At 41.7% G+C, this 27,985-nt stretch overlaps 2 protein-coding genes across 19 annotated transcripts in view; one reads left to right on the top strand and one right to left on the bottom strand.

Moving 5' to 3' along the window:
• The window catches only part of FIRRM (FIGNL1 interacting regulator of recombination and mitosis), an 82,319-nt gene extending 61,382 nt beyond the window's left edge, over nt 1–20,937 (top strand). For 7 of the 11 annotated variants that reach the window (XM_047077009.1, XM_047077014.1, XM_047077012.1 and 4 more), the window contains 10 exons: nt 303–354; nt 1,755–1,844; nt 6,724–6,909; nt 8,862–8,984; nt 10,013–10,108; nt 11,127–11,240; nt 13,031–13,135; nt 13,779–13,859; nt 14,786–14,905; nt 16,813–17,136. In XM_047077009.1, coding sequence (XP_046932965.1) covers nt 303–354; nt 1,755–1,844; nt 6,724–6,909; nt 8,862–8,984; nt 10,013–10,108; nt 11,127–11,240; nt 13,031–13,135; nt 13,779–13,859; nt 14,786–14,905; nt 16,813–17,013 — 1,168 coding nt within the window. In that variant the 3' untranslated portion in view covers nt 17,014–17,136. Of the gene's footprint in view, nt 1–302; nt 355–1,754; nt 1,845–6,723; nt 6,910–8,861; nt 8,985–10,012; nt 10,109–11,126; nt 11,241–12,106; nt 12,874–13,030; nt 13,136–13,778; nt 13,860–14,785; nt 14,906–16,812; nt 17,137–19,440 lie in introns of those variants that run through there. The other 4 variants (XR_006961648.1, XM_047077011.1, XR_006961649.1 and 1 more) reach the window with 4 other exon arrangements.
• The window catches only part of SCYL3 (SCY1 like pseudokinase 3), a 43,008-nt gene continuing 32,149 nt past the window's right edge, over nt 17,127–27,985 (bottom strand). For all 8 annotated transcript variants that reach the window (XM_047077018.1, XM_047077019.1, XM_047077023.1 and 5 more), the window contains 3 exons: nt 23,383–23,554; nt 18,283–18,977; nt 17,127–17,779 (listed from right to left, as the gene is read on the bottom strand). In XM_047077018.1, the coding sequence (XP_046932974.1) occupies nt 17,720–17,779; nt 18,283–18,977; nt 23,383–23,554 (927 nt within the window). In that variant the 3' untranslated portion in view covers nt 17,127–17,719. The remainder of the gene's footprint in view (nt 17,780–18,282; nt 18,978–23,382; nt 23,555–27,985) is intronic.

Genomic DNA, 27,985 nt, shown 5'->3' with positions numbered 1-27,985 from the left:
GAGAGTAAATGATGTTATAATGTAAGCTTAAAGAAAATTTGTCTCAATAACCCTTTACCAGCTACCCAAAATGGTTTGATTTCATAGCATAGCACTAATTAGGAACTAGGTTCCCATTTTCGTTTCTGCGGTTCAAGCCGATAGATAACTGTTTCCTAGGTAGTTTTGTATATTGTGCTGTTCCTTGGCCATGGATAAAATTGCAGGTTAGAATATTTAGTGCTTTTTAGAAGTTTATCTCCTTGCTTTTCTGAATAATTGTATGAATTATTTCATAAAGATTGTCTTCTCTTAAATCACAGGTATGGGACTGCTGAACTCTGTGCACACCATGTCACCATAGTGGCTCATCTGGTGAGGAGAATTACAAGGTCTAAAACACCTACTTTCCATGCAGTTCCTTTAAGGATACGATAATCTGAAAGCATGTGAATATCAAAAGGAGAAATAGTTTGATTGCTAAATTGTTTTGGCAGTTTCTTTGCTGTGCTTTAATTCTGACGTTATTGAGAAAGATGTATCAGAAACTGTAAAACTGCGGAAATTGTCTCATATTTTCAAAATCTTACAGGATTTCATGAATTGGTCTGAGAAAGAAAGACTAGGTTAACTGAGAATGAATTTAAAATTGAATGCAAAGTCGAAAATATAGTTGTAATGTTGCTTACTGAGAGTTATTCTTTTCTTTCTCCCTTTAATATGACTTAGACAAGGTGCCTCTTGATTTTATTGTCTCTCGGTCAGAATGATTTGAGAGGAACTAATGTGACAGAAACTTACGCCTTTTGGGAAAGAAATCTTGCTTTGTGAACGGATATAAAGAGAAAATGATGTAGTGATGATTTAATCTTTTCAGTGTTGATCTTTTTTTGTTTTCAGATTTGAGATGTTTGATATATTCCATATGATATGGTCATGATTTGTTTGTTATTCGGGGTTTTTTGTCCCTGACCTGTGATAAAGATCTTACGTGGGTCCATGTGTCTTTCGTTTCTTAGTAGCTATTATGTCATATATTTCTTAGTTTACTGTTGAAAGATGTTGTAGACTAAATCCAGTGAGGTCCAGTGACCTGAACAGCTGGTCTGTATGTCTCCATGGCTAGCGGTCTGGAGCACTTACCCACTTCTGAATCCTTAGCACGTCTCGTACAAAGCAGATCCATAGTAGTTTTTATGTTATGTATATTATTTTTCAAATCGAATAAAAGCTCTAGTACATTATGATAGGAATTGATTGCCAGAACATTGATCTTATAAAATCTTTTAATGGAGCTTCTGTCTTAGAGTTATACCTGTCTCTGCACTGTTGTGCTCAGATCTTACAAAATTCCATAAACTGTCATTGAGTAGGGGATTAACATATCAAGTTATCAAAATAGTGATTCAAAATAGAAATCCCAAAGGGTTGTTTTTATTTTTCTTTATTTTTCCTTCAGATTTTTATTTAAATTCTAGTTAGCTAGCATGTGGCGTAATATTTTCAGGAGTAGAATTTAGTGATTCGTCACTTACATATGACATCCAGTGATCAACACCAAAGGGTTGTTTTTAAATATGGTGTCAAAACCTTTTTCTCATAAAAATAATCTAGGTTAATGAAAGAAAAACAACTTATTTAAGAAAAGCTCTAAATAAAAAATCTGAATTATTTATAATCTTATATTCCAAAAGAGCTGCTGCTAATATTTGGGCATATGAAAGCTTGTAAAAACTATGATTTTAAGTCTACTCTCCTCTCCTGTCTTTTCCCAGATAAAATCTTGTCCTGGAGAATGTTACCAGCTCACCAACCTATCGATACTATTCAGGCGGCTCTTTTTCTTCATGGCCCCACCACAGCAGGCAAGGATATGATCTTAGTCACTGTCTTTGGGTAGCTGCTGAGAATTGGATTCAGACTCTCTGAAAGCTTCCCATTGCCCCATTTATGGTACATTTGAATGTTGACATGATCTGAGTATAAATTTTTAACGTATTGATTGCTTCTCGCTTTTAGGTGGGTTTAGATTTTGATGTTGTTAAAGAAAAATCAGAGCCATCCAGTGTAGTCAAAGTGATAAAAGTGGATTTTATTTTGGGATTGTTGCTATAGGGAAAAAGAGGCCTCGGTGGAGAACTGGGCTCGAGTCTGAATACAGCACAGACTGGGAGGGATTCATATTCAGGGAGCAAGGTGTAGGTCAGGAGGTGAAAACTGCTGAGAGGAAGTGGTGATTCTTGCTAAACACAGACCAAGGTGATAAAATATCAAGGCTGAGGATGCTTCCTAAAAGGACTTAACAGAATTCTTGCTAAACCTGGATGCTGCAAGCCCAGGGATGGACACAATCCCAGATGGAAGACGAGTTGAGAAGAGGCTTGGAAGAAGAGCCTGACTTAAGTTTGGTCAGGAGAGAGCCTTTGTCGCTGTCGTTGCTGCAAGTTACAGACAGTCATTGTCTTCCCGAAATATATCTTTCCCCTTGTTTCTCAGCCATTTAAGATAATTGACATGAGAAAGTTCTATATGCCCTTCTTCCCCTTTTAATTTATTGTGAAGACCGAGAATATCTGTATGCCCTTAATGATGTCTCTTATTTTTTACGGCAAATAAGCTGAACTTTTTTGGGAAAATGGAAAGTACGATGAGCCTTAGTTGATTGCTCTTGTGAGGAAAGCCAGCTTTGCCACGATAAAGGAGAGTCTCTGGCTACGGACACCTGTGTCGGCCAGTGCAGTCCCTTGGACTAGCGCTTTGCAGCTGTTTCAGGAGCTGCTTAGGGCTTTTTGAAACATCTAGGCTCCTGGACCTTCTCCTGTGAATGGGGTGGGTGCAGAGTGGAGGCAGTACAGTGAGGCCCAGGCATTTGTGTTATTATTGTCGTTGGAATTCCTACATGATTCTGACATGGATACGAGCTTGGGAACCACTAGGTCAGTGAAGGGGGTTTGAATCCTGTCTAACTGTGACCTTGGGCACAGCATCCTTTCCAAACCTCTTTCCCTGTCTATAGAATGGCGGATACGTGTTAACTATTTTGAAAAATTTTGTAACGACCCAGATGTAATACAGGCGAAACACTTAGCATAGTGCCGTGCTTAGAAGGGTGCTCAGTAAATATTGGGAGTCGTTTCTGAATAGAGTATTTGCCTCAAGTCCATTTCTCCTTTCCTGCCCGAGAGAAGCTGGACAGGCACCAGAGGAACCGTGCTGGCCTCCTAGCCCCCTTCCTTGCAGGTGGTGCCGATGCCGAAAGCACACCAGGCCCACCTGCTAGCCTTCTAGAAAACACAGAAGTGTTGCTCTTCTCCTTTCCAAAACCCCCAAGGAGTCGTCTGCTCCACGTCCCTTCAGATTTTAATCCCTTTTATTCCCCTCTCAGGGGTCTTTCTCTTGGTTTCTGGGACACTGTTCTTCACAGGGGCCCCGTGAACTGGGAAGCCCTTCCTGAGGGTCCGTTTAACCTCAGTTTTCTCATTTATTAAATGGGAATAAAATTGTCCTTTTCCCAGGGTTGTTGTGAAATTTTCACTTGTAGAATACTACAACTCAGGATGAATGATCTAAGTGAGGTCTAGAAACGTGGTTGTAAATAAACTCTAGTTAATGTTTAGAGACTTCTTAGACACTCCTCAATTGTCTAAGTTTTTCCAAATAATTGAGGCTATCAGATTTTGAAGTTAGGAATATTTGAGAGGTTACTTTTAACTTTTTCCCTCGGTTATCAAATACTGGTTTCCTGGTCAGCTTACTGTGCTTCAATTTGAAGGGACATGTCTGAATTTGAATTCTTGTCTGAGAGTCCGTGGCATTTAGCTAATCCTAAAACTGAGGTACTAACCTTCCCTAGACAGATCTGAGACTTGAGATTCGAAACGCGAGCTGCTCGGAGGGAACACTTCACAAGTGTTCCTTCTTCTGCCAGGCTCTGCTCTTTCTCCTTTTCCCTGAGGACGTGATCCCTCCTCCTGAAGGCAGGAGGGAGGGAACGGGCCTTCTTTGAGATGGACTGGGCTGCGTTCTGGGCACTTCAGTTCTTGGAGTTCGCGCGTCAGCCTGTGGGCGGAATCCGTGGGGTTAACGTTCATTCTGCACGTGAAGACACAGTAGCTCAGGGAAGCTCACCATGACAAACGGCTGGGCCGGGATCTGTGCCAGATCCGTCTTACTCCATCCAAAAGCTGTGCTTGTGTCGCCCCGGCCCCGGCTCCTCTCAGCTCTTCTGCAGGCGGCTGTCCCGGGGCTTCCTGTTCGCAGGGTGCCGGTCTGCCTCCTTGTCCCTGTAGCTGTGAAGTCTGCTTTTCTTGTTGAGGTGTGTAAAGCTCGCTCATTAATTTTTAATAGCGCTTTGTTTAAAAGAAAAAACTTGGAAACCACTGTGCTATATGTCATGATACCAGAAAGAACATATAATCTGGTAGAAACTACAAATTTATTAAAGTGCTCATGGTGAAAGGTGCTGCGTAAGGAGTACCAAAACTGGCACAAATCAGGTTTTGTTGGGTGTTCATAGCTTAGAAGATCATTTGTGGGGAGGTATGGGTGGGAACGGGGGAATAGGGGAAGCTGTTGGAGATGGAGGCATTTGTGACATAGGCTAAAGGATGGGGGAGGAAGGGCGGCTGGGACAGGGGTGAAGGGGGGAGAGCACGCGCTGGGGAAAAGGAGAGACCAGCAGCAAAGCTGGAAGTAATTACTGTTTGCACACAGGATGGTATCTTTTTAAAAGGTGAAATAAAAACCCAGATTTTGTATTAGTGGTGCAGCATTAACATAGTGAAAATAGTTGATCCCAGTTCAGTGATGTTTTACTTAAAAAAAAAAAAAGTGTGGCAATAATTTGGGGGGAACTGCCAGTAAATAGGGAGATTAAAATGTGTTTCTGTTTCAATGTGGAGACTAATTATTGATATCCTATTATCTCTTTCAGTGTGTAACTGTTAATAATATTTCTGTTTTATAGAAACGAGCAAAAGTACAAGGTTACTGAGAGGAAAGGATTTAATATACCTGGTTTAAGTAGACTGATAGTTGTGTTGCCATTTTTATCTAAAATAAAAAGTACTATGAAAAGAAAAAAAGTACTGTCAGTATTTGCATTTTAAGCCCACTGTTGTATTTTTCCTCTCTTCTCAGTTTTAACAAGGGAAGTCCTAAGTCTCTGCAAATTATTCACTTCTACTTCACTCCTTATGAACTGTTGTTAGCACTGGCAGTTTTAAATATATTTTTTAAGTTTTATTTATTTGGGAAAGAGAGAGAGCATGGGGGAAGGGCAGAGAAGGGAGGGAGGGAGAGAGAGAGAGAGAGAGAGAGAGAGAGAATGAATGAATGAATCCCAAGCAGGTTCCACATTGTCAGTGCAGAGCCCAATGTGGGGCTCAAACCCACAACCACAAGATCATGACCTGAGCCGAAATCAAGAGTCAGACAGTTAACTGACTGAGCCACCCCAGTGCCCCTGAATATTTAAAATTGTATTAAGACTGGGGTTTTCAAACTCAAAATAGTAAATAAATCACTTTTCCTATGTAATAAATTTTGTCAACACCTACCCTTTTATGTTGTCCAGGGCATTATTATTTGTAATTTCTATTTTGGCAAGGGAACTAGTTCATTCAGTCACTGGATTTTATTATAAAGAAAGGTCATGTTCAGCTGATGTCTATCAGTTGGCACATTTCTCTTGGCCCTCCTGATGCAGTTTGGTTTCATGAGTAAAGCTGCTTATTATAATAGACACATAGCTCATCACAGGGTCCATTTTTCTGGCTTTATCAGCTGTCCCAGAAGATAGCCACACAATTTCTCCCTTGTTTTGACAGCTAAATATTGTCTGCAAACAAAATCCAAATATAAATGTAATACACAATGTGAGAAAATTACTCTGTCAAATTTAACATGGTAGGGTTGTTTTTTTTTTTTAATATAGGAAGTTTTCATCAAGTAGATTTGAGATACTACAAATTGAATTATTCTTCTTAAAAAATTACATTAATATACTTCCTAGGTTATATTTCATTTAGAAATTCAGTGCACCATTATTTTTGCTGTTTTTCCACTGGAAACTATTATTTTAACTTTTTGTTTTTTTAATGTTTGTGTTCTGTTTTTAGCTAGTCTGCTGATGCCTCATTTTTAACAAACTAGTGCTGTTTTTCTGTTAACTTGGCAAAGGCTTTGGATTATTTCAGTGGTAGAATGGATTTGCTAGCCACATGATTCTGAACTGGTGGCTTACGTTTGTGAAACAAATTCTGTGTGTCCTCTTGAGAGCAAAGCCAACTAGCCTAGTGGAAAATCGAACCGATGAGCTTTGCTTCTTTCTGTAGGTCCTTTGTTCTAATCAGCTGAGATAACAGTAAGCTGCCAGGGTTGGCCGAATCGCTCTTTTGGCATACCTTGGAATATTACTTTTGACTTAACAAGGTCACGAGCACACATGTTCTTAGGAAAATAATAGACTTACTGGGTAGGATAAAATAGCTACCTGACTAATAATGAAATCGATTATTTTCAACATCTCTCAGTGCCTACATATCATGTTCCACTTAAACTGCGTTTTGCATTTGCAAACAAATGCAACAACAGCAAATACAATAATGCATGTTTGTGTCATTTACCTTGGTCTGGTCCTTGTCAGTTAAAAGCTTTTTAAAAACATAAACCATGGGAGCCAGTTCTCCGCTTTTGTGTATCCATTCATCAGATCGTCTTCTGTTACTCTTCAATTTTTTTCAGGTGGAGTTTATCCAGAAATTTTCCCCCAGAGAAGCAGAAAATCTGTCTCTGTGGCAATGTATTTCCTTCCAGGCATTACCTGCCGAGCTTAGGAAACAAGCCGCACAAGAGGTCGTCGGAGTAGGCATTGCACGGTGTACGGAGTGGCTAAGCGATAGTCGTACTTTGGGAGAGCTTGACTCTCTGGTAAGAAAAGAATTTTGATTGATTTGGTTCATTTAGTAACTGTTTATTGAGCACTACTTAAGGTACTAGTGATGGGTTGTTAATAAGAAGGATACAGTCTTCCCTCAGGTTAGAAACTAGCAAGCTTTCAGATTCTACATTGTAAAGGGGTCTGTGAGAAACTTACTCCATCTTGATGTAAATTACATTGGGGGCTGAGGGTCTGCAGTTCAAGACACACTGGACCAAGATGAAACTCAGTATGAAATATTTTATTTGCAGTGATTTTGCTGACACATCATTAGATTAGGCAGACATGACTCTTCTGTTTGACAAAATGCAGCCCCCATTTTAGACACACCTATTCTGAGTCTTTATGTAGTTCTTATGAGCTTTATGTTCCCTCTTAATGAAAAGTAAAAGAAGTTCATCTAGAAGAAGTAAAAACTACACGATTTTTTAAAATTGAAAAATTGACTATACTACATGTGGTTCAGTTTTCCAGTTTAGTATCATTTTCTCCTTCATTTATTTCATCCAGCAAACATATTGTGAACACTCTTGTGTGCCAAGCACTGTTCTAGGCATTGGGGATAGAATAGGGAACAAAACAAAAATTCCTGTTCTCATGAACTTGTACTCTAGCTCAGCTGTGGACAGTAAAATAAGTAATGAATATATTTGTAAATGTTTTAGATTAGTTTGGGATAAGTGGAGAAAAATCAAGCAGGGATGGGGACAGGGTATTCAAGGGGCTAGGGGTGTATTTGCAATTTTAAATTATGAGGTCAGGGTTTTTTCAAGGCTTAGATCTCCACACTGAGTGTAAGTGTTCTGACACTCTGTTCTATTCATGGCACTTGATGATAATGAAGTCTAAAGGAGCTGAGGCCCCAGAGGTTATGAATAACTTATAACTCTGCATAAAAACCTGTGTCAAATTTGTATTCTAAGACCCAGTGCCATCTTTTCAGCTACTTCATTAATACATTTTATTAAAAAATAATTTTAATAAAATTTTATTAAAAATAATTTTTTAAATTATCAGGATAATTTAAAACATATACACATATTAAAGGAAATATAAGTTTTTGTTTGCATTTATTTTGAGATAACTTTGAAATACACAGGAGTAACTTAGATTGTTCAGGTTTTACATTTATTGTGCACTGATTTTTGCAGTTGAAGATAAAAAATTTTTTGGAGTAGGCAAAATAATGCACCTGTTTTCTAAACTTGAATATATCTTTGCCCTGACCAAAACTTTATTTCAGCAGGTCATTTTACATGCTTATTTGTAGAAGGAAATAGGTAAATCTTAAATAAAAAGCTGTGTGTTAATCCTTCAAACTTAAATGTTGTTGAAGTATGATGGGTTAAAGGCATTGTTACTAATCATTACGTGCAGCCCACTGCACTCCTGGCCAGTCAGAGAGAGAGATTCCATATATAGATAAGAGCAGATCCAGATAAGACGGTTTTTAGTTTCAAGTTCTAGATAGTGTACTTCTCAAGTATTGTATTTGTTTATTGAATGCAGAGTGTTGTTGAGGAATTTTAAAGATTAATTATGAAACAACAGCAATAATAAAAATCTAGTAATGGTAAAAGACTGCTAGGTGCATCATGTGAAAAAAATAGACTCTGTAGTTGATGAATATTATAAAATTAGCTTGATTATGTGGACAGTCTGTATCACTGTATTAAAATACAATGCTGTTTCCATTTTGATATTAAATTTTAACCTAAAAGGAAAAAAAATATGTAGAAAATGAAGCAGATGTTTGTCTATAAGGAAAACTATTTTTAATAAAATGTATTAATGAAGTAGCTGAAAAGATGGCATTGGGTCTTAGAACACACATTGGCCACGGGTTTTTATGCAGAGTTACAAGTTATCCATAACCTCTGGGGCCTCGGCTCCTTTAGACTGGGATCTAACCTCAGTTCTTTCCCTCTGTCTCCACTTACAGAACACACAGCTTTCTGCTTTGCTTGCTGTGTGTAATTCTGCTAGTGAAGCTTTGGATATTGCACAGCAGACTGCAATTCTGGAAATCGGGAGTCAGCTTTGGGCATTTTTAAACACTACGCTGGTAAGGAAAGCAGCTGATAATTTCTCCGGAGAACAAATAAAATACTGAAAAAAGAATAGCACCAGAATTTCCCTGTAGAGTGAAATGTATGTAATTTCTTTAGGTGCTTGATAGAACTTGCAATCAGAACTTAAAATACCTATTTGTGCTCTTTGAACCAGTTCTTTTTGAGTGTGACAGGATTCCACTAGTAAAACTAGAGCCTAGTAGAGTGACTGACAGTCCAGCTAACTATTTTCATGACCATTTGGACCCTATTAAAAAAAATCAAACCCTTCTTGGTATTGTTTCTCTTCTCTGTTGGGTTAGTGTAGCCTGTTTCTGTGGTTCTGGGGTCTTCCATGAAATCTTTTGGGCAGTGGAGAGTGACCTGGCCTAAAGGCAGCAGGGACAAGTGGATGGCTATGGCTGCTTTGTGTTCCTCTTCCCCAGCGATGGCAGAGGCCAGGTGACAGGCTAGAATTGGGATGATGGGTGTCCCACAGATGATTGTGGTTTCCAAATGACATTTAGTGTAACAATCTAAATAGGACATTTGTTTTCTTTGAGTAGTGCCAGCTGCTGGAAGCTGAAGGCAACATTCACACTTTTGGTAAATAATGGAAATGGTTTTGCAGATAATGTTTATCATTAAAATTTACGTATGGTTAAATTTCCCTTCTTTAGTATTTTAACTTCAGGAAGTGCTTTCCCCCAATCCTCACAAATCATTCAGTAAATATTCATTGAGGATCTCTCTGCTGGTGATCTAGCTTACCATATCATGATAGAAACCACAGTTACAGAGAAGAGAAATGGAATTTCTGGTCATGTGATCTTGAGCAAATTATTTAACCTCTCTGCCCCTTTTTCTTATTTTTTGGTAAAGTGAGGGTAGTAAGAGCTACTTCGTAGAGTTATAAGGTATATGTGAGGTAATATAAAACACTTAGCATATTGCCTAGTGTATAATAAATGTTCATTAAAAGGTAGCTATTTTCATGTGATTGAAAATTTTCACCAAAATTATTTTGTGTTTCTTATTTAAGGTAACAGGTCAACCTTATGTTCAGCAGACACTTAGCCTTTTACTTTCACTGTTGGGATTTTTCATTCAAACTCTAGATCCTCATCTGATAAGTCAGGTAAGAACAGTGAACAAATTGTTGATACTTTGCTGAGGAAATTATTGAACTGGTATGACCTAAAATAGCTTTGTAGAAACAGCCCTTTTTGGCGATTTGTTGCTCAGTTTGCTTGTTCCCCCTTTCCTGCTGGACTGAATGTAGACGTCACAGGTTTGCTTTATCTTAGGGCGGTCCCCTCATTTCTTTCACATTATATTAAATATATGTATATATGTATTATAGTAAGTAAATTACAAATTCTATATGCATAACATGGATTAACTAAATTACAGAGAATGAGAATACAGTAAAATCATTGACTCAGACTTTGTGGATTCTGAAGTTTCTAATCTTTTTTGAAAAATCAAATATGGATAATTTTGATAGAATTGTGTCTACCTTTAAAAAACCCACATAACTAAAGTTCTAAAATTTCAGCATAAGTAAATTGTTCATTTAGGTGTTGCTTCTTTTATAGGAGACTTTATCTCTGTGTTCCTTTAAACCAGGGATTGGCAAACTATGGCTTCCTGGCTAGGTTCTCCCTTCCTGTTTATAGGACAAGAGCTAAGGATGATTTTTACATTTTTAAAGGTTTGTAAAATAAAAACTAAAAAACAAACAAAAAAAAGAGTATGCAGCAGGGAACATACTACCTACAAAGCCTAAAGTATTTACCACCTGGCCCTTCATAGAAAGTTTGCCGATCCCTGCTTTAAATAATGAATTTCCGTCACTATAATTTATAACACAGAACAACTATTAAGGATTTGAAAGGAGAGCACTGGTATGTAATTTTTCAGGAAGATACTTTTTTATTTTTAACAGCAATTGGGAGGATGAATACTGTAATAATTAGGTCAGGCATTTGTTTTTCTTCAAATTCCACTTGTGAAGTGTAGGCTTTGTTGAGTGTTCAGCTGTTTTGGGTTTTGTTGTGTTTTCCCTTCCACACATCCATCAAAATCTTACTCATTAGGTCTCTACAAAATACTTGTTTTCATCTCTAACTGTTCTTTGGTCTTTGCCACTTTAGGTAGTAACTTTGCAGACCTCACTGCTTAAATTAGAGCCTCCTGACCATGTTTGTTTGGCAGTGCTTGATTTTGTATCTTCTCTGGGAAATTTTTTTATACCTCAAGCTATCCAGGTAATATTCTTCGTGCTTTTGTTCCCCAAATTCCTTTAATTCTTTTGTTAACAAAATCTCTGTAAGAATTAGTAAAATTTTCAGGCTTCTGATTTCTGTCTGAAATTCTGTGGATTGTTGACAATGAAAGTTGGGGGGGGATGTATTTGTGAAGAGAGGATGACTTTGTCAAAATAGAACTCATTGTAAGTTTTTTTCTTTTTAGAAAAATACATTTTGACATACAGATAATTTAGAGTTGGCGGTAGCCTGAGAGTCTCATTCCAGTTGGCCTTTAGTACACAATGTCTCTGAGGAAGGCAGACATTTGTCTTCTAGGGAATAGTATATAATGAGGAAATTGGGTAATTTATCAAACTGTATATACTCTTGGTTTTATATCCATGAAAAACTTGTTTGTTAAGACAATGTTTTTGAAAATGTTGCAAAGTATATATAATTGGCAAATGGATATTTACTTATAAATTATACTGCAGGGGTCTGACAATATACTACTTAATTTCCAGATACAACCTCCTGAACTGAATTTTGCCTTCCTTATTACTGTGGTCAGTCTAGATAGTTGGCTTTTTTCACGTCCATGGGTGATGACAACCTTGTCATGTAATTGGAGCAAAAATATGATGGATGTTATCTCAGTAGATATTAAAATCTTTGCAATAGAAACATTTAACTGGCTGGTTTCTAAAGGGCTCTTATTTGCTCACAAGTAAATGGTATCATACTGTTTTCACCACACAAGGTTATGTTTCATGAGAGAAAGGTAGATGTTGACAGCTTCTTTTAGAAGTATCCAAAGATGTTTGCATTCGAGCTGTCTTTTTAGCATAAGATAAATTCCAAAATACTGTCTCATTCATGAATAGGTATGCACCCTGATGGGCCCAGATGCTGTGGAACAAATGGTTTATTAGCAGAAATTATATATTCCCCAGAGCAAAGGCCTGAAAAATTTGGTGGATTCATCAGCGTATAAGAGCCTTTAAAGCCAGGAGATGACATTTTATTCAAGAAAAATATTGCTGAGTTTTTGCTGTGCGTCAGGTGCTGTTTTAATCACTGGGGATTCATTAATGAACAAACTAATAAATATCCACCCTCAGCCTGTCAGAAGGCAACTAAGAAGGAGTGACGTAGCATATGAAATATTGTATGTGCTCTGGAGAGAAAGAAAGCAAGGGTGGGAAAGAGAGAATGTGTATGTGGTACAGTTTTAAACGGGTTATTGGCAGTGGCGTCCTCACCAAGGTGAGCTGTAAAATCCTGAAGCTGAGAGAGCAAGCCATGCGGGTATCTGGAAGAAGCGTCCTGCACTTGGGGGAAATCGTAAGCCTGATCCCTCTTGAGAGCGTGTCTGATACAGGGAGGGAAGCCAATAGAGCTAACACACCGGTAGTGGGGCTTTCCGGGCCATTGTAAGGACTTCAGCCTTTACTCCGAAGGAAATGAGAAGCTGTTGGAAGCATTTGAACAAAGGAGTGACATGACCTAACGTGGATTGGTATGTGCTCACGGGGACAGAATTAAGGAAGCCTGACATTAAGAATAGTGAATATTGGAGGACCTGGATGGTGCAGTTGGTTAAGTGTCTGACTCTTGATTTTGGCTCAGGTCATGATCTCACGGTTCATCGGGCTTCCTGCTGACAGTGTGGAGCCTGCTTGGGATTCTCTCTCTCCCCTCCCTTCTACCCCTCCCCTGCTCACTCGTGCTCTCTCTCAAAATAAATAAAAAAGAGTGAATGTACTCTACTGAGATTTTCCTCTAATAAGGTTTGGTTCTCTTTGTAGGACAAAATTCTGCCCAACCTATCTTCTATTTTTGCCTTACTGTTAGCTGACAGGAACTGGATACTAGAACAACATACGTTAGAGGCGTTTACTCAGTTTGCCCAGGTAATTATAAGACCAACCTATCATAGTGACCTCCAAAACAGTTTAATATTTGCAATATTCTAAAATGTTCTAGAAACATTTATTGAGCTACTTTTGATCTTGGTCATTAAAATTTTCTGCTGGAGGAAGTATTGCTAACGATCTATTTTACAGGATCTAAAAATGAAGCATAGAGAAATGAAGGGACTTTCCTAAGGTCAAGGGTGGTAACAACCAGAACCGAGCATTCAGACCAGGCCTACTAACTCGGACACTGTCTTCCAGACAGTATTTTTGAGTTTGAAATGAGTAACACGTTTCATCTCAAACTATCGTAGGAGTTAGGGAGATAAACACAGAGCCCCGCGAGCTCAGGTCCATGGAGAAGGTGAGCCTTCTTGCCTGTCGCTGTGCAGTCACGCCTGTGCTCATAAGGGGCCCAGAGACCGGGCAGAGGTGACTAAAGCTCACAGTGCCGTGCCCGTGCAGAACGCTGCGTTGTCCTGAGGCGCCCTGAAGGGACTGTGAGCTGATGGTCTTCTGAGTGTCCTCGGATAGTTTTCTTTTAAAATGCATTCTTAAGTTGCTCTTAAAACTCATGTATTTGTCTTCGCAAGTTGTTGAAATATATTAAAATCGATCTCGTTTATCAATCTTTTGATAGGGAACAAATCATGAAGAGATAGTCCCACAGTGTCTCAGTTCCGAAGAAACCAAGAACAAAGTTGTATCCTTTCTGGAGAAGGTATTTATTTATGTAGATCAAAATAGTGGGATCACGTATTTCGTCATTTTTTAAAATTGTATGATTGTAACCGACTTAAGTATCTTCTTAAATTGTTCATAGTGCTCAGCACACGGGTGACACAAGTTAAACAGCCGGGGCCAGATGACAGGTCAGAGACCGGGCGGAGTCGCTGTGAGTTCAGGCAGTGAGAGGACCGAGGGACCCCGAACGTTACCCTCCTAGATTCGCATGGAGAACCGGGGGCCTGAGAGGCCGTGTTTACTCCTCTCATTTACGTAGAATTTTACACGGCTTTCCTGCGCCAACAAAGACCTAGTTTTCCAAACTGTGACATTTCTAAAGCTGTTTTTAATAGTTAGAACCCAACTGTTGAGTCATTTGGCTCCCATGTCTGTGCACACCTTGGAACTTCTATGGGGGCAGTTCTGGGGCATAAGGGGCTAATTACAACACCAGCAGAACATTAAGCCACAGATTTAGAAGACCAGAGAAAGTGCATTATGCTCAACTACTGATTTTTTTTGTACCACGCCCATTATTAAACTGGGCCATGTGGCTGTTTATACGCACGTATACCGCACACATCAGCTGGTGAAGTATGTGCGTACATGTTGTTTTTACCAGTTTCTCACCCTGTACAATGAAGGTTCGCAGACTATCAGTTTTTCCTGGAAAGAAGACACTTCGGCTTTTCTGTAGGGAAGGAGAACACTGGAGAGTGATTTTATCCAAATCACACGAAGATGGTGCATTTACAGATGAGTCCACCTTCCAAAACCTGCCTAGCTCACAGGCTAAGCCAGAATAGTTTAATACTGGGTGCTTACACACACATGCACGGCGTCTTCTCATTTTCTGAATATCACAGCATTTTCTGTTAGAGAATGCTTGGTGTTTACTTGATTTTTCACGATTTGTGGCAGACTGGGTTTGTAGATGAAACCGCGGCTGCCAGGGTGGAACGTGTGAAACAGGAAAAAGCCATTTTCTGGGAACGCTTTGCTAACGTCGCTGTAGAAGAAGCAAAGTGGTCATCTTTACAGGTATGGACTTTATAGTATGGGTCAAGCTTTAAGAGAAATTCTGCCCTTCTTACTGATAAAAGTGAAAAAAAAACCAGGATGGTTCCTGGCCTCCTATTGAATATCAAAATATCACATCGGGGCACCTGGGTGGCTTAGTCGGTTAAGCGACCAACTTTGGCTCAAGTCATGATCTCACAGTTTGTGGGTTTGAGCCCCCATTGGCTCTGTGCTGACAGCTCAGAGCCTGGAGACTGCTTTAGATCCTATGTCTCCCTCTCTCTCTCTCTCCCTCTCCCTCTCAAGCGCTCTCTCTCTCTCTCAAAAATATTTTTAAAATATAATCAAATAGATCTAGAAATGTAAAATTCTGTTTTACAGTAGCTCTTTTTTTTTATTTATTTGAATATTTTTTTTTTCAACATTTATTTATTTTTGGGACAGAGAGAGACAGAGCATGAACGGGGGAGGGGCAGAGAGAGAGGGAGACACAGAATCGGAAACAGGCTCCAGGCTCCGAGCCATCAGCCCAGAGCCTGACGCGGGGCTCGAACTCACGGACCGCGAGATCGTGATCTGGCTGAAGTCGGACGCTTAACCGACTGGGCCACCCAGGTGCCCCATAGCTGCTCTTTTAAAAATCACATTTCTTCTTTCCTAGCAGGCTCCACACTGTCAGCACAGAGCCTGGTGTGGGGTTTGAACCCACGAACTGTGAGATCATGACCTGAGCCGAAACCAAGAGTCGGACATATAACCAAATTGAGCCTCCCAGGCACCCTTGCAAATAAGTTTTAACATCATACTATCCCTGCTCTTTCAACAGGACTTTCAATTGTTTATAGTAACTTTTGGGAAAGTTCTGTATTTGTTATCAGTGAAGTGACAAACAGTAGTTTCTGAACCACGGAAAACCAATGAACTCACCTTCCAAAATGCTTAGGCTGATCCCTTGCTTCATTCATCAACCCAGCCGGATAATTCTGGGCAGTGTCTAGAAATCACATCTACCTATTAAAAGGCAGAAATCTGATACCCCTAAGGATATTCAGAATATTGTTTTGAGCACTGATCTACACATGTATATAGAATCGCAGTCCAAATGAACCATGTTCTGGTGAGTTTAGTTGTAACTTTTGTAAAAAGAAAAGTTTGTTTATAACTAGTTTTCAGGAAAGACTTAGTGTTACAGATTTCGAGCCTGAAAGTTACATATCAGTGTAAATAAGCCCCCAAGAATTTATTATGACCATGGGGCCCTGGATGACTCAGTTGGATGTCCGACTCTTGGTTTTGGCTCAGGTCACGACCTCATGGTTTGTGAGTTCAAGCCCCACATTGGGCTCTGCACTGACTTACGGAGTCTGCTTGGGATTCTCTCTCTGCCCTTCCCCTGCTTGTGCATGTTTTTTTTTTTCTCTCTCGAATTTATTATGACCTTCCTTAGGAAGGCCGTGATCACAAAAGGTGGCTCAGCCCCAGTTCCCACCCCAGTGCGGTGATGCTAAAAGCCTGACAGTTTCTGGAATTGGCCGTAAAAGTTTCCGAAAGACCACAGCTCTCCTCATTTATAAACTTAGCATTAAAAAGTAAACTGGAACCATTTAGAAAATTCATACTTGGGGCTTTTTTTGTCAGGACAGATTGCAAGATAATCCCAAAGAAACTCACTGGAAATGACTGGATGAGGCAGGCGTTTCTCTTACTTTCCTTGGGCCCTAATGTTAGTGGAACTAACCAGAAATGCCTTCCCAGAGTTTTCTAGGTGCTTGCAGGGGTGGTGGTTCCCTCCTCCCCTGGTGAACCAATGACTAAATAAAATTAGCACATAAAACTTCACAGTTTCAGAACTCCAGAAAGAAAGTTCTTTATCATCTTTGAGATGGGTATCATGGCATTACTTATCGCAGCAAATTCTCATTTGCCAGCCTTGCGCAAAAAGAGCCCGTCGTGAGCTCCCTGCGGAAGAAGAGTGCGGGTCAGCACTACAGGCGGCGTCCGTGGCCTTGGAGGCGGTGGAACTATTACTCCAGAAGTCTCCTGCTCCAGACTGGCTTGTAGTGAAACTGGAGATGCTCCAAGAAAGGATGGATAGGCTAAAACGACTTGTACTCTCAGGTGGCCCCTGAACGGACTGGACCAACCCCCGCCCCAGAATCATCTTTGTCAGCCTGCTCTGTGTTTTGTAAGTGAATGCACTGATGGAACTATGCGTTTTCTAGCACATATAAAACAACTTTTGTAAAGTTGAATCTAGCGAAAATAGTCTTTATTGGACATTTATTTAGAGAACAGGTCGAGGGGGGAGGTTTCTCATGAAGAGCTTTGGTACAACGTGATACATGTGGAACAGTCAGGAACTGCCCAGGTCCCCACAGGGCCCCTCACTCGTACATCTGTAAACAAATAAATAAGCTGCCTAGGGAAACCTCAGCAATCTAAAATCATTTATATACTTTATAGCTAAAACTTTTTCAGTAAGTTGTATCTCGTAGTAAAGCTTACTCTTCTGTTAAAGAAATGGCACAGAATTAAGCTAATCAGCTTGAATTTTTGTATTTATTTTCTTTACCTCTGGAATTGTCCTGGAAAACAAGCAGTAAATTCAACCTTTCCACGGCTGCTTGCCCTTCACAGAAACTGGCCTCAGGCAGACGCGCTCAGGCCCCTCCACAGGACCGGTGCCGGGGCGCCCGCCGCCACTCGGGGGCTCACGCTTCAGTTGGCACAGGCGGGGAAAACGGTGCTTCTGGGTTTTCCGGTCTGCAGAGCCCGCTTTTGAGGTATTAGTTGGATTTTTTAAAGAAATCCTTTGCCCTAAAGTTCCGCCCGTTGTCACCAGTTGTGATCTTCCCAGTTCAGCTCCCCTTCGTCTCCCCAGCCTTCGGACTCTCCCTGCAGCAAAGATAAAGCAAACCAAGGGCAGCCTGCTGAAACCAGTCATTTCCGAATCGAAAGGAGCCTAACGCTTGCCTTTCGACGCCAGAACAGACTTCCTCGTGCTCAGTACACTCCCTCCCTCCCGTGAACAGGAAGCTGAGGGGAGGATCGCTTTGGTTCCAGAATCATAAAGCCACAGCTTTGTAAGATAACCTCCCGAGGACCGTATCAATCCAAAATCAATCTGAAGACACCCTATTCTTGGCTTAATCCCTCTCCCCATAAAGAGATTATCCTGGTCATAACCAGTGGCCAGTTAAACACTTTGCTGAGCAGGCTACATCCTTCTGGGGAAGGAAAGCCCTCGGGTACAGGAACTGCCCGTATCCTCATTTTAAACAGCTGAGCGCATCAGTCGCTTCCCTCCCTGGGAAAACGGCAGGCGTGACAAACGAGACCGGGCAACCGGCACGGACAAGGACGCCCTGACGCTAGCGACGCGATTTACCGATCCTCACCTCGGTAAGGTCTGCTGCAGCGAATTTCGAGGAAAACTGCATCACTGGTGGGACGTCATCCTTGCCGGAAACCATCATTTCTGTCCTCAGTTCAGGCAAAATGAGAATAGCAGCCGAAGGCTTAATTTCTGGGATCATATCCGCAAACCAGTCCAACTCTGGATCTCGTACTGGCTTCTTTTTCACTTGAATGGTGAACTCCTCTCCTAAACCCAGTTCAGATGGAACCTTAAGGCGTCCTTCTGGTGACACTTTTGGGGGCTCGGTGTGGCCTGGGTCATCCCTGCTTGGCGCAAGACCGGCCTTCTGGCACAGGCCGGGTTTCGAAGGCTTGGGCTCTTCAGTGAGTGAAAACAAGGCAGGAATGGGCTCAGGTCCCCCTGCGGCCCCAGGTCTCACAGCGGGGACTCCTCCTCCTGCGTTTGTTTCACTGTCTAAGCTGCTGGGCTCAAAGTCATCCCATGACGCCTCCTCCGTGTTCAAGTTAGGGAGCGGGGACGTGGGGGCATCGCGGGGTTCCGCGGGACCAATCTGTATGCTGACAGCTTTGTTTTCAGGCTCCTCCGGCTCGCTCCAGTCGGGCCACTCCTCAGACTTCTTAGAACTTGATGGGAAGTTTTCACGGTCTCCTGAGGTACTTTTCACATCGGAGAGTCCGTTCATGGGGAATTTGATAGGCTGAGAATATTGATCACCTGTGGGGATAAGTACAAAAGTTACCCTCATAAAATGTTAAGAGCAAGCCATATATTTAGGAAAAGGTTAACACGCACACAAGGTCTGGCTCTCATTTCATAGAAATATCCAGGCTACTAAACTGTAGCTACGAAAGAGAATCCCCGTAGAACGTAACAGAACTAAGTTACTCAAATGCTTAACCCGAACTCTGAGGGAAGCACACGAAGCAGCAGGCGGAGCGTCCGATCCTTTCCCAGATGTTCAACGTTTATTGGTGTAACTGCGTAACTGTCTATAAACAGAGAAAGGTTCTAAGCCAGGCAGTGTCACCCCCAAAAAGTGTCATGTGCTCAACCAGACATACCCTCATTTTAAAGAGATTTCTCAAACGTGGGCAAGGCCGTGGAGTCTGGTGCAACGCGGCCGGACGCTACTCCTAACGCTTTCCCAAACGTAACCACGCCACTCTGTCTCTCACAGAAAACCTACTGCCATCTAACAAAACTGTCCTCCTCCGACCCAATTTGGAGAATGCTGCACCGAAGACCCGTCACCAGCTCTCATCACCAGTCACGAAGAAATGGTCGGTAGGTACCCTGTAGTCCAGGAAAAGCAGATGAGACCCCAGCTGACTACAAAGTCCGAAGTGATACGAGAAATCAGCCTCAGTATTCCCAAGGTGCCCTTAATTTTCAGAATTTAAAACTTAATACTCAGGAAAACATTCATCCAAACAGTGGAAAAGCTGCATAAATGGAGTATTTCTCCCTGTCTGTGTAAGAGTACTGGAACAATCGCTCTGCACATGCTTCTTGCTGCTGGGCGTGCTGCCAGAAAAACCCCAGAGGAGGGGTTCTCCAAGATTGGCGCATCTGAGCCTGCCGGCTACAGATGACGACGTACATGGGACAGTATAAAGATACATAAAAACTCCCCAAAGTAAAAGGGCTAAGAAATTGCTTCTTGTTCTAACAGGGTAGGTGGGCAACAGTTAAGAGAAATGGGTGTATTTAACACAGACAAAAGAGAAGTTGCAGGAAGAGAGCATCTTCAAATATCTGAAGAAACACGTGTTACGGAATATGGACGCCTGTCCTCCGGTTGTTTACGGACGGGCTGAGTGTCTAAGTGGCGGTAAGGGACTCGAAAGGATTCAAGAGCTAGCTGAGAAGCTGGATTAGACAGAACCTTTAGGATACCTGCTTATAAGAGTTAACGGCTCTTGAACACTTTGGTGATTTAAAACCATAATTGATTCTACTAAGAATAAAAGTCCGAGAGTACAAGAACGCCAGCGTGAATGTACTTAATGCTACAAAACTATACAGTTAAAATTGGTAAATTTTATGCTATAGACATTTAACTTCCAATTGGGGAAAAAAATTGTTTCCAGAAAATGCTGTCTTTAACAGTTTACCTAAAAGTTCATACTCCACAGTGGACATTGGTCAAAAAGTTTCCAGCAAAATTTTTGGCTTAGTACCTCCTCTTCCTGGAAGGGCCTGGGGTAAGTCATCACAGTGAGGCCTGCCGGGCCCTGCAGGGTCTGACCTCTACAAGCCCAGCACCTTCTTGCTTGCTTCTGCTACCATCCTCCCCGCGAGGCTTCTGCTACCAGTGTCTCTTACCAATGTTCCCTTCTCCAATTCTCTTCCCTTTTCATAAATCTCACTATTATTATCCCATATTCTTAAGTCTGACCATATAGGTAAACTGCAAGGGAGCAGAAGGAGGAAAAAAAAAGTCCAAGGGTACCCTCCTATGGACATGCTCCTCCCCAGCATTCCCCCATGTTGTTCAGAAGAAGGTCCACTCTTAACAATAACCTTGAAATGCGTCAAAAAATGAAATGCAGGCAGTCACCAGGGCTCGGCAGCCATCTTGGATGAAGAGCTTAGCTAAGTCACTGAAAGTCTTTAGAAAAATCTATTTTAATAAAAATTCATCCCGGGGCACCTGGGTGGCTCAGTCGGTTAAGCGGCCGACTTCGGCTCAGGTCATGATCTCACGGTCTGTGAGTTCTAGCCCCGTGTCGGGCTCTGGGCTGACAGCTCAGAGCCTGGAGCCTGGTTCGGATTCTGTGTCTCCCTCTCTCTGACCCTCCCCTGTTCATGCTCTCTCTCTCCCTGTCTCAAAAATAAGTAAAACGTTAAAAAAAAATTAAAAAAAAAAATTCATCTGTTCTACTTTGGTGCATTTTTGGTTTCTTACTAAGATTATAGGTCAACAGTTTATAGAAAGTCCACAATTAGGAAACTGCATCCAATAAATAAAACAGATTGGAGTGGGGACTCAACATGCAACAAAGCTGCCCTCAGAGACTGATGCCCCCAGCCTTATCCTAAAACTGCATCCCAAAACCCTTCCTCCCCTACAGATTCCTCTGGTATGAAATACAAATAAATCTCTCATTTGCTGTTTGGTGTACTCTGCTTGAAAACAAAAAACAAAACAAAACTACCTGGTACCACACAGACTCCATTCACTCAACGTGCTCCAAACATATCCTAGTCAGTGAGGGAGCAGCTTCGTCACCCTCTTCGAGTTCCTGGCTGACAATGATTTATTTCATCAGCACCAAGAAGAGTTGGACCTATCAAAACCTCAGGAAGCCAGCGTTGCTTTAAAAACCCTCCTGGAACCACAAGGAGATACCACCTCCCCCGTCAGAATGGCTAAAATGAACAACTCAGGAAACAACAGATGTTGGCAAGGATGCAAAGAAAGGGGAAGTCCTCTTGCACCGCTAGTGGGAATGCAAACTGGTGCAGTGCTCTGGAAAACAGTGTGGAGGTGCCTCAAAAAGCTGAAGATAGAACCACCCTACAATCCAGCACCTGCACTACTAGGTTATTTATCCAAAAGACACAAAAATGCTGATTCAAAGGGGCACATGCACCTCCATGTTTACAGCAGCGCTATCGGCAATGGCCAAAGTATGGGAAGAGTCTTAAATGTCTATCGACTGATGAATGGATAAAGAAGGTGTAGTAAATATATACAACGGAATATTACTCAGCGATCAAAAGAATGAAATCTTTTTGGAACTAAAGTATGCTAAGTGAAATAAGTCGAGAAAGGCAAATACCATATGATTCCACTCGTGGAATTTAAGAAATAAAACAGATGAACATAGGGAAGGGAAGGGAAGGAAAAATAAGATAAAAACAGAAAGGGAGACAAACCATTAGAGACTCTTCAATACAGAGAACAAACGGTTGCTGCCAGGGTGTTGGGTGGGGGGAGGGGCTAAATGGGTGATGGGCATGAAGGATGGCACTTGTTGGGATGAGCACTGGGTGTTCTATGTAAGTGATGAATCACTAAATTCTCTTCCTGAAATTATCATTATACCATATGTTAACTAACTTGGATTTGAATTAAAAAATTAAAAAAATAATAAAATAAAATAAATAAAATAAAAAAATAAAATAAAATAAAATAAAATAAATTCTCCTGGCATGAGAATTAGAGAAAAGTCTATCTGATAGTTCTTTTCTACTGTAACGGTTTCTGTGCTAATTCACCATCCGTGAGAACTGAATCAGAGATCCATGTTTCCTAACAAGGTCACCATCCTATTCAGGGTTGTATCAAGGAGCAAAGAAGCAATGCCGTTGATACAAAATTTTTATTCTTGACTTTTTACAACCTATAAAGACCAGCAATTATTGCTACGTGCCACGTAATATCCAATTGGAATATGCCAGAAATAAGTATTTCTTGAAGTTCTTAAAAATCAACAGCTACTTACCTAAGAGGCCATCAAAATCAAAAGGACTTAAACATCTAGTGTTGTTAAGAGCTGCTACAACCTTTAGAAACTGACAGAGAGTATCCATAAAATTTTAAATATATTCTTTGACCCAGTAAGTCTACTTGTGGGACCTTATCCTCTAGCAATAAAAGGCAAACTACATCAAGATACAAGTACAAGGACATCTACTGCAGCAGTGTAGTGGTTAAAAATCCAGAAATGAAAGCAATATCCACCAACAGGGAAATCACTAAATGAAATGTATTCAATGAAATATTAGGCAGCTGTCAAAAAAGTGACATTTCTACATACTGACCTGGAGACGAGTCCCTGAAAAGGCACTACACGAAAAAATTAAGTTGCAGAATTGGGCACAGTATTTTCTCATTGTTTTGTTAAAAAATCTGATACGTGGGTGTGTGTGTGTATACACAGATACCTGTGTATCTTTATGGGCCTAAGAAAAGGAAGAAAAGATTCCCACTAAACTATTAAAATTGATTACCTTATACACCCAGAAGGAACCGGGAGAGGGAAATTATGCTTTCTGTACAGTTGTCTCTATCCTCTGACTGAAGCCAACCCACCTGCCTTACTTGTATAATGTTAAAAATTTCGTTAAAACAACAATATTTAAAATAAAAAGCCCATTTAATCATTCTTACCTTCTGGGGAAAGGTCCACCATTTTAGTAAAACTTGGGGCAGTGCGTTTGAAGATCTTGGTTCTTTCACCTCCCACAACCACCTCTGGTCCAAGTAAGGACACCAGCACTGCTAGGCTATGAAGAGTAATTGCCACAATGGAATCACTGGTATCACGCAGGCCCAGCAAGACCTAGGAGTAAATCAGGTGGTAAGTGCACACGACCACACGGCCTTTTTCCCCATAAACCAGCACCTGGGCTGCAATCAGACCACGCTTGTTCAGATGACTTCATCTCTTACACGCGTGCTCCGAGTCGGCAGCTGTCAAACTACTGGTGGGCAAGGCCCAATAGGTCCCCCTCCCAATCAATCACAGACCCACACACTGTAGAAAACACAATAGGGGCGCCTGGGTGGCGCAGTCGGTTAAGCGTCCGACTTCAGCCAGGTCACGATCTCGCGGTCCGTGAGTTCGAGCCCCGCGTCGGGCTCTGGGCTGATGGCTCAGAGCCTGGAGCCTGTTTCCGATTCTGTGTCTCCCTCTCTCTCTGCCCCTCCCCCGTTCATGCTCTGTCTCTCTCTGTCCCAAAAATAAATAAACGTTGAAAAAAAAAATTTAAAATAAAATAAAATAAAAAAAAACACAATAAAAGCAAAAATAAATCTATTGGAAATCGCATAAAATTATTGTGTTGAATTGCTATGAAAGGTTCTAGGCTTGTTCATGATGCCTGTCAGCTCCCGCCCCAGGAACAAAGGCAGCTGAGTGCTCTGGAGATCTCCAGTCTCTTAAGCCGACAGCACCCAGTACTCCCAGGAGGCCTCCCAGCAAATACCAACCAGGCCTGACCCTGCTCAGTGTCAGATCGGCTAAGACGGGGTGTTCAGGGTAGTATTGCTGTAGAGGATTTCCCAAATTCTTGGGAGAATCTAAATGCTCCAATCAAAAGACGCCGAGTGACAAGAGTCCATAACTGTGGCAGAGGGGCTAACTGCAGACACCTAGACTGACCAATCGTTTAATTTTTCTAGTTTCTAGTTTCCTCATTTATCTAAGATCAAGACTTCCAGCAAGACTAAGATGATGTTCAGGTCCAATGCTAACAAATCAGGCACGTTCTCAGAACAAAGCTGTACAAATAAAGTGTTTCTTTCCCAAATGATGAGAATTCCATCAAGTAGGCTAACTGTACAATAACAAACCACCCAAGCCACAAACCTCAGTCATCCTCAAGCCTCTCCTCTCGTGAGCAGCTGCGTCCTACCCTTCTACCCTTTATATGTCCCTCTCCCATGACCACTGTCATATGTCCCCCAGACATTGCCTTCTCTCAGCTGGACTATTCTAACAGCCTCCTACCTCCTCTCCCCTCCTACAGTCCATCTTCCACACTGCTACCAAAAGGAACTTTCTAGCACATAAAAATCGGCCAGGCTATTCCCCTACATAGGACAGAACTCCAGTGAGAGTCTTCACGGTCTTTCACACGCTGAAAACCTACGCATTCTTTGACCTCAGCTCAGGGCCAATTCTGAGACGTAGGAAGACTCCTCTCAGAGGGAGGATGCTTCGTCCCTCGTCTATATGTTCAGAGACAACTACATCAGGGTAACAATTACTGCTACAAATGTAAGCACCAAGTGCCACGTTGTGCTGCTTGACCCTAAAGCCGGCCAGGCCCCCGTGGTCCTCCAGTATCCATGCCCTATGCAAACCCACTCTTAATGAACCTCAGCTGACTTCTGTGACTCGCCCGAACCAGGAGAACATAACAGAAGTGACACTGTCCACTCCTAACCTATGCCTCCAGAAGGCTGCCCTGGCACTTCTGGTAGCCCCGGGCAGCCCTGTAAGGAGTCCACCTCCCTCGGTGGAGATGGGACGAAGGGGAACAGAGGCCCCGAGACATCCTGAGACCACGTGGAGAGAGAGGCCCAGCCATCCCCTTCAAGGTGTCAAGGAACCGTTTTGCGTGCGTCAGCCTCAATGGGCCCCAGGGGACTGCTCATCAGCTGACATCATGTGGAGCAACAGAATTCCCAACCTGAGCCCAGTCAATGCAAAGAATTCCGAGAAAAAAATGACTTTTGGGGCACGTGCATGGCTCAGTCGGTTACGCATCCGACTTCAGCTCAGGTCATGATCACATGGTTCATGAGTTCCAGCCCCACGTCGGGCTCTGTGCTGACAGCTCAGAGCCTGGAGCCTGCTTCGTATTCTGTGTTTCCCTCTCTCTCTGCCATTCCCCTGCTCATGCTCTGTCTCTCCCTCTCAAAAATGAGTAAATGTTAAAAAAATTTTTTTAAATAAAAAAATGTTTTAGGTACTAAGTTTTGGGGGTGGTTGTACAGCAACAGGTGACAAACACCTATCTTTCCCACCTCCCAGCTCCTTGAAAGCAAGGTGTGTTATATACCCCTACGGCCCCAGGACCTATGCACAAGACCTGGCATAAAACCAGGCCTTACAAATAATTTATAAATAAATTAATCTCATAGGAAAACAAATTATTTGAAAGATACCACACGGCTGACAAAATCTTTTAAAACCTCATACTGAGGGAGGGGCCAAGATGATGGAACAGCAAGGAAAGTTTTTTTTGTGTCTCTTGTCCCTGAAATGCAGCCAGCCAGATCAACACTAAACATCTTGCACACGTAGAAAACCGATTTGAGGGTTAACAAAACGATACGCACAACCTGAACCACAGAACTCAGCAGGTACATGGTGCAGAGAGGTGAGCTGGGGAGAGAGAAGCCACAGAGGGCAGGGAGCTGTTTTTGCTCGTGGAGAGAAGAGGAAGAGTACACAAGAGACTGAACAAAAAAGGGGAGAAAGGAGAGGGTTTAAATTCCATTAAGACTCTAAAAAGGGGGAGCGCAGAGTCTGAGGCTCCACAGCTCAATACCTGGTGGTGCTGTGGTGGGAAGGGCGAATCCCCAGGGGCAGAGAGTGTGGCCCGAGGATGCCACGGGCCACAGAAGGAGAGGTGGTTCCCCTGCCGGGAGGACATCTGGTAGAGGCTGTGTGGCCCCCACACAGGCAAAGGTGCCACCGGACCCTGGAGAACCACATTCACTGGAACAAGGATGATAAGGGGGAAGCCCGGTGCCAGATGTGCGTTGTGATTTTCCATAATCACTGAAACGCTGCTACACAATCACGTGAACTTTTTCTGGGGCAGGTGGGCACCCGGCCATTGCTTGGTGAGACCCTCCCCTGGAGGGTCAGAACAGGTCAAAGCCGAAGTCCCTCAGAAGTGAGGGGCTGGGAAACACAGCCACCATCTGAGATAAAACTCAGGAGGAGGTGCCGCTTGGCAGCCTGATGGCTTGGTCAAGAACAGTATAAAAGCGGGGAGTGGACAGAAGTTGGAGACAAATGAGGCTTGATTGCCAGTCGGGAAGAACACAGAGTTCTGATACTAGAGACAGGGTGAGACCGGGTAGCTGGGTTATGCCATTTTCATCTCACCCGCACATGCGCATACATGCCTACGTGCGCCAAAACAATCCTCCCCAGTAAGTGAAGCAGTGCCACCTAGTGGAGAATGGAGCCGTTACACTAAGCCCTGCTCAAAAGGCAACCGCACATTTGAGGAACAACAAGAATCTCTCCGCCTGCTTAGTTTATGCACTACAAACTTCATAGTTTGACTTTTAGGGGAAACCGATGTAATTTCAATCATATTTCAGTCTGTTCACTGATCCATCTATTCAATTTTTTTTCTTATTTTTGAATAAAGACAAAACATTTATTTTTGTTTTCCATTTTTATTAAAAAGATTTTTAACTTTTTTCCACTACGTTTTTTAAAATTTTTTAAATTCTATTTTACTTCCATCATTTCATTTTATTCTACTTCACTGTATTCATTATATCTAATTTTCAAACGTTTTCCTTTTTTTTTTCTTTTTTCCTTTTTCTTTTCTTTTCTTTACCTTTTTTCTTGAATCTACCAAGCTCATTTAAACAACCAGACCAAAATACACTTAGGATCTAGCATTATTTGATTTTTTTGTGTTGTTTTTACTAAAAAAATTTTTTTTTTTTACTAATTCCTTTTCTTCCTTCAAAATGATGAAATGAAGGAATTTACCCCAAAAGAAAGAATAGGAAGAAATGACAACCAGGGACTTAATCAACAAAGATACAAGCAAGATGTCTGAACCAGAATTTAGAATCACGATAAGAATACTAGCTGGGGTTGAAAACAGATTAGAATCCCTTTCTGCAGAGATAACAGCAGTAAAAGCTAGTCAGGATGAAACAAAAAATGCTATAACTGAGCTGCAATCTTGAATGGTTGCCACGGTGGCACGGATGGATGAAGTAGAGCAGAGAATCAGTGAGATAGAGGACAAACTTATGGAGAACAATGAAGCAGAAAAAAGAGGGAGACTAAGGCAAAAAAGCACAATTTAAGAATTAGAGAATTAGGTACAAGGTTTATGTGAGCAAATCATAGAGGAAAACTTTCCTAAACTGGGGAAAGACACAGACATCAAAATCCAGGAAACACAAAGGGCTCCCATTAGATTCAACAAAAAACTAACCATCAACAAGGCATATCATAATCAAACTCACAAAATACTCAGACAAGGAAAGAATCATGAAAGCA

This window comes from Lynx rufus, unplaced genomic scaffold (genome assembly GCF_022079265.1).
Source record: "Lynx rufus isolate CCGP_SWC_20201006 ecotype Redwood Valley unplaced genomic scaffold, mLynRuf1.p SCAF_15, whole genome shotgun sequence".
Classification (NCBI taxonomy): Eukaryota; Metazoa; Chordata; class Mammalia; order Carnivora; family Felidae; genus Lynx; species Lynx rufus.
The sequence above is the reverse complement of the archived record's forward strand: the minus strand, read 5'-3'. Positions and strand labels throughout refer to the sequence as shown.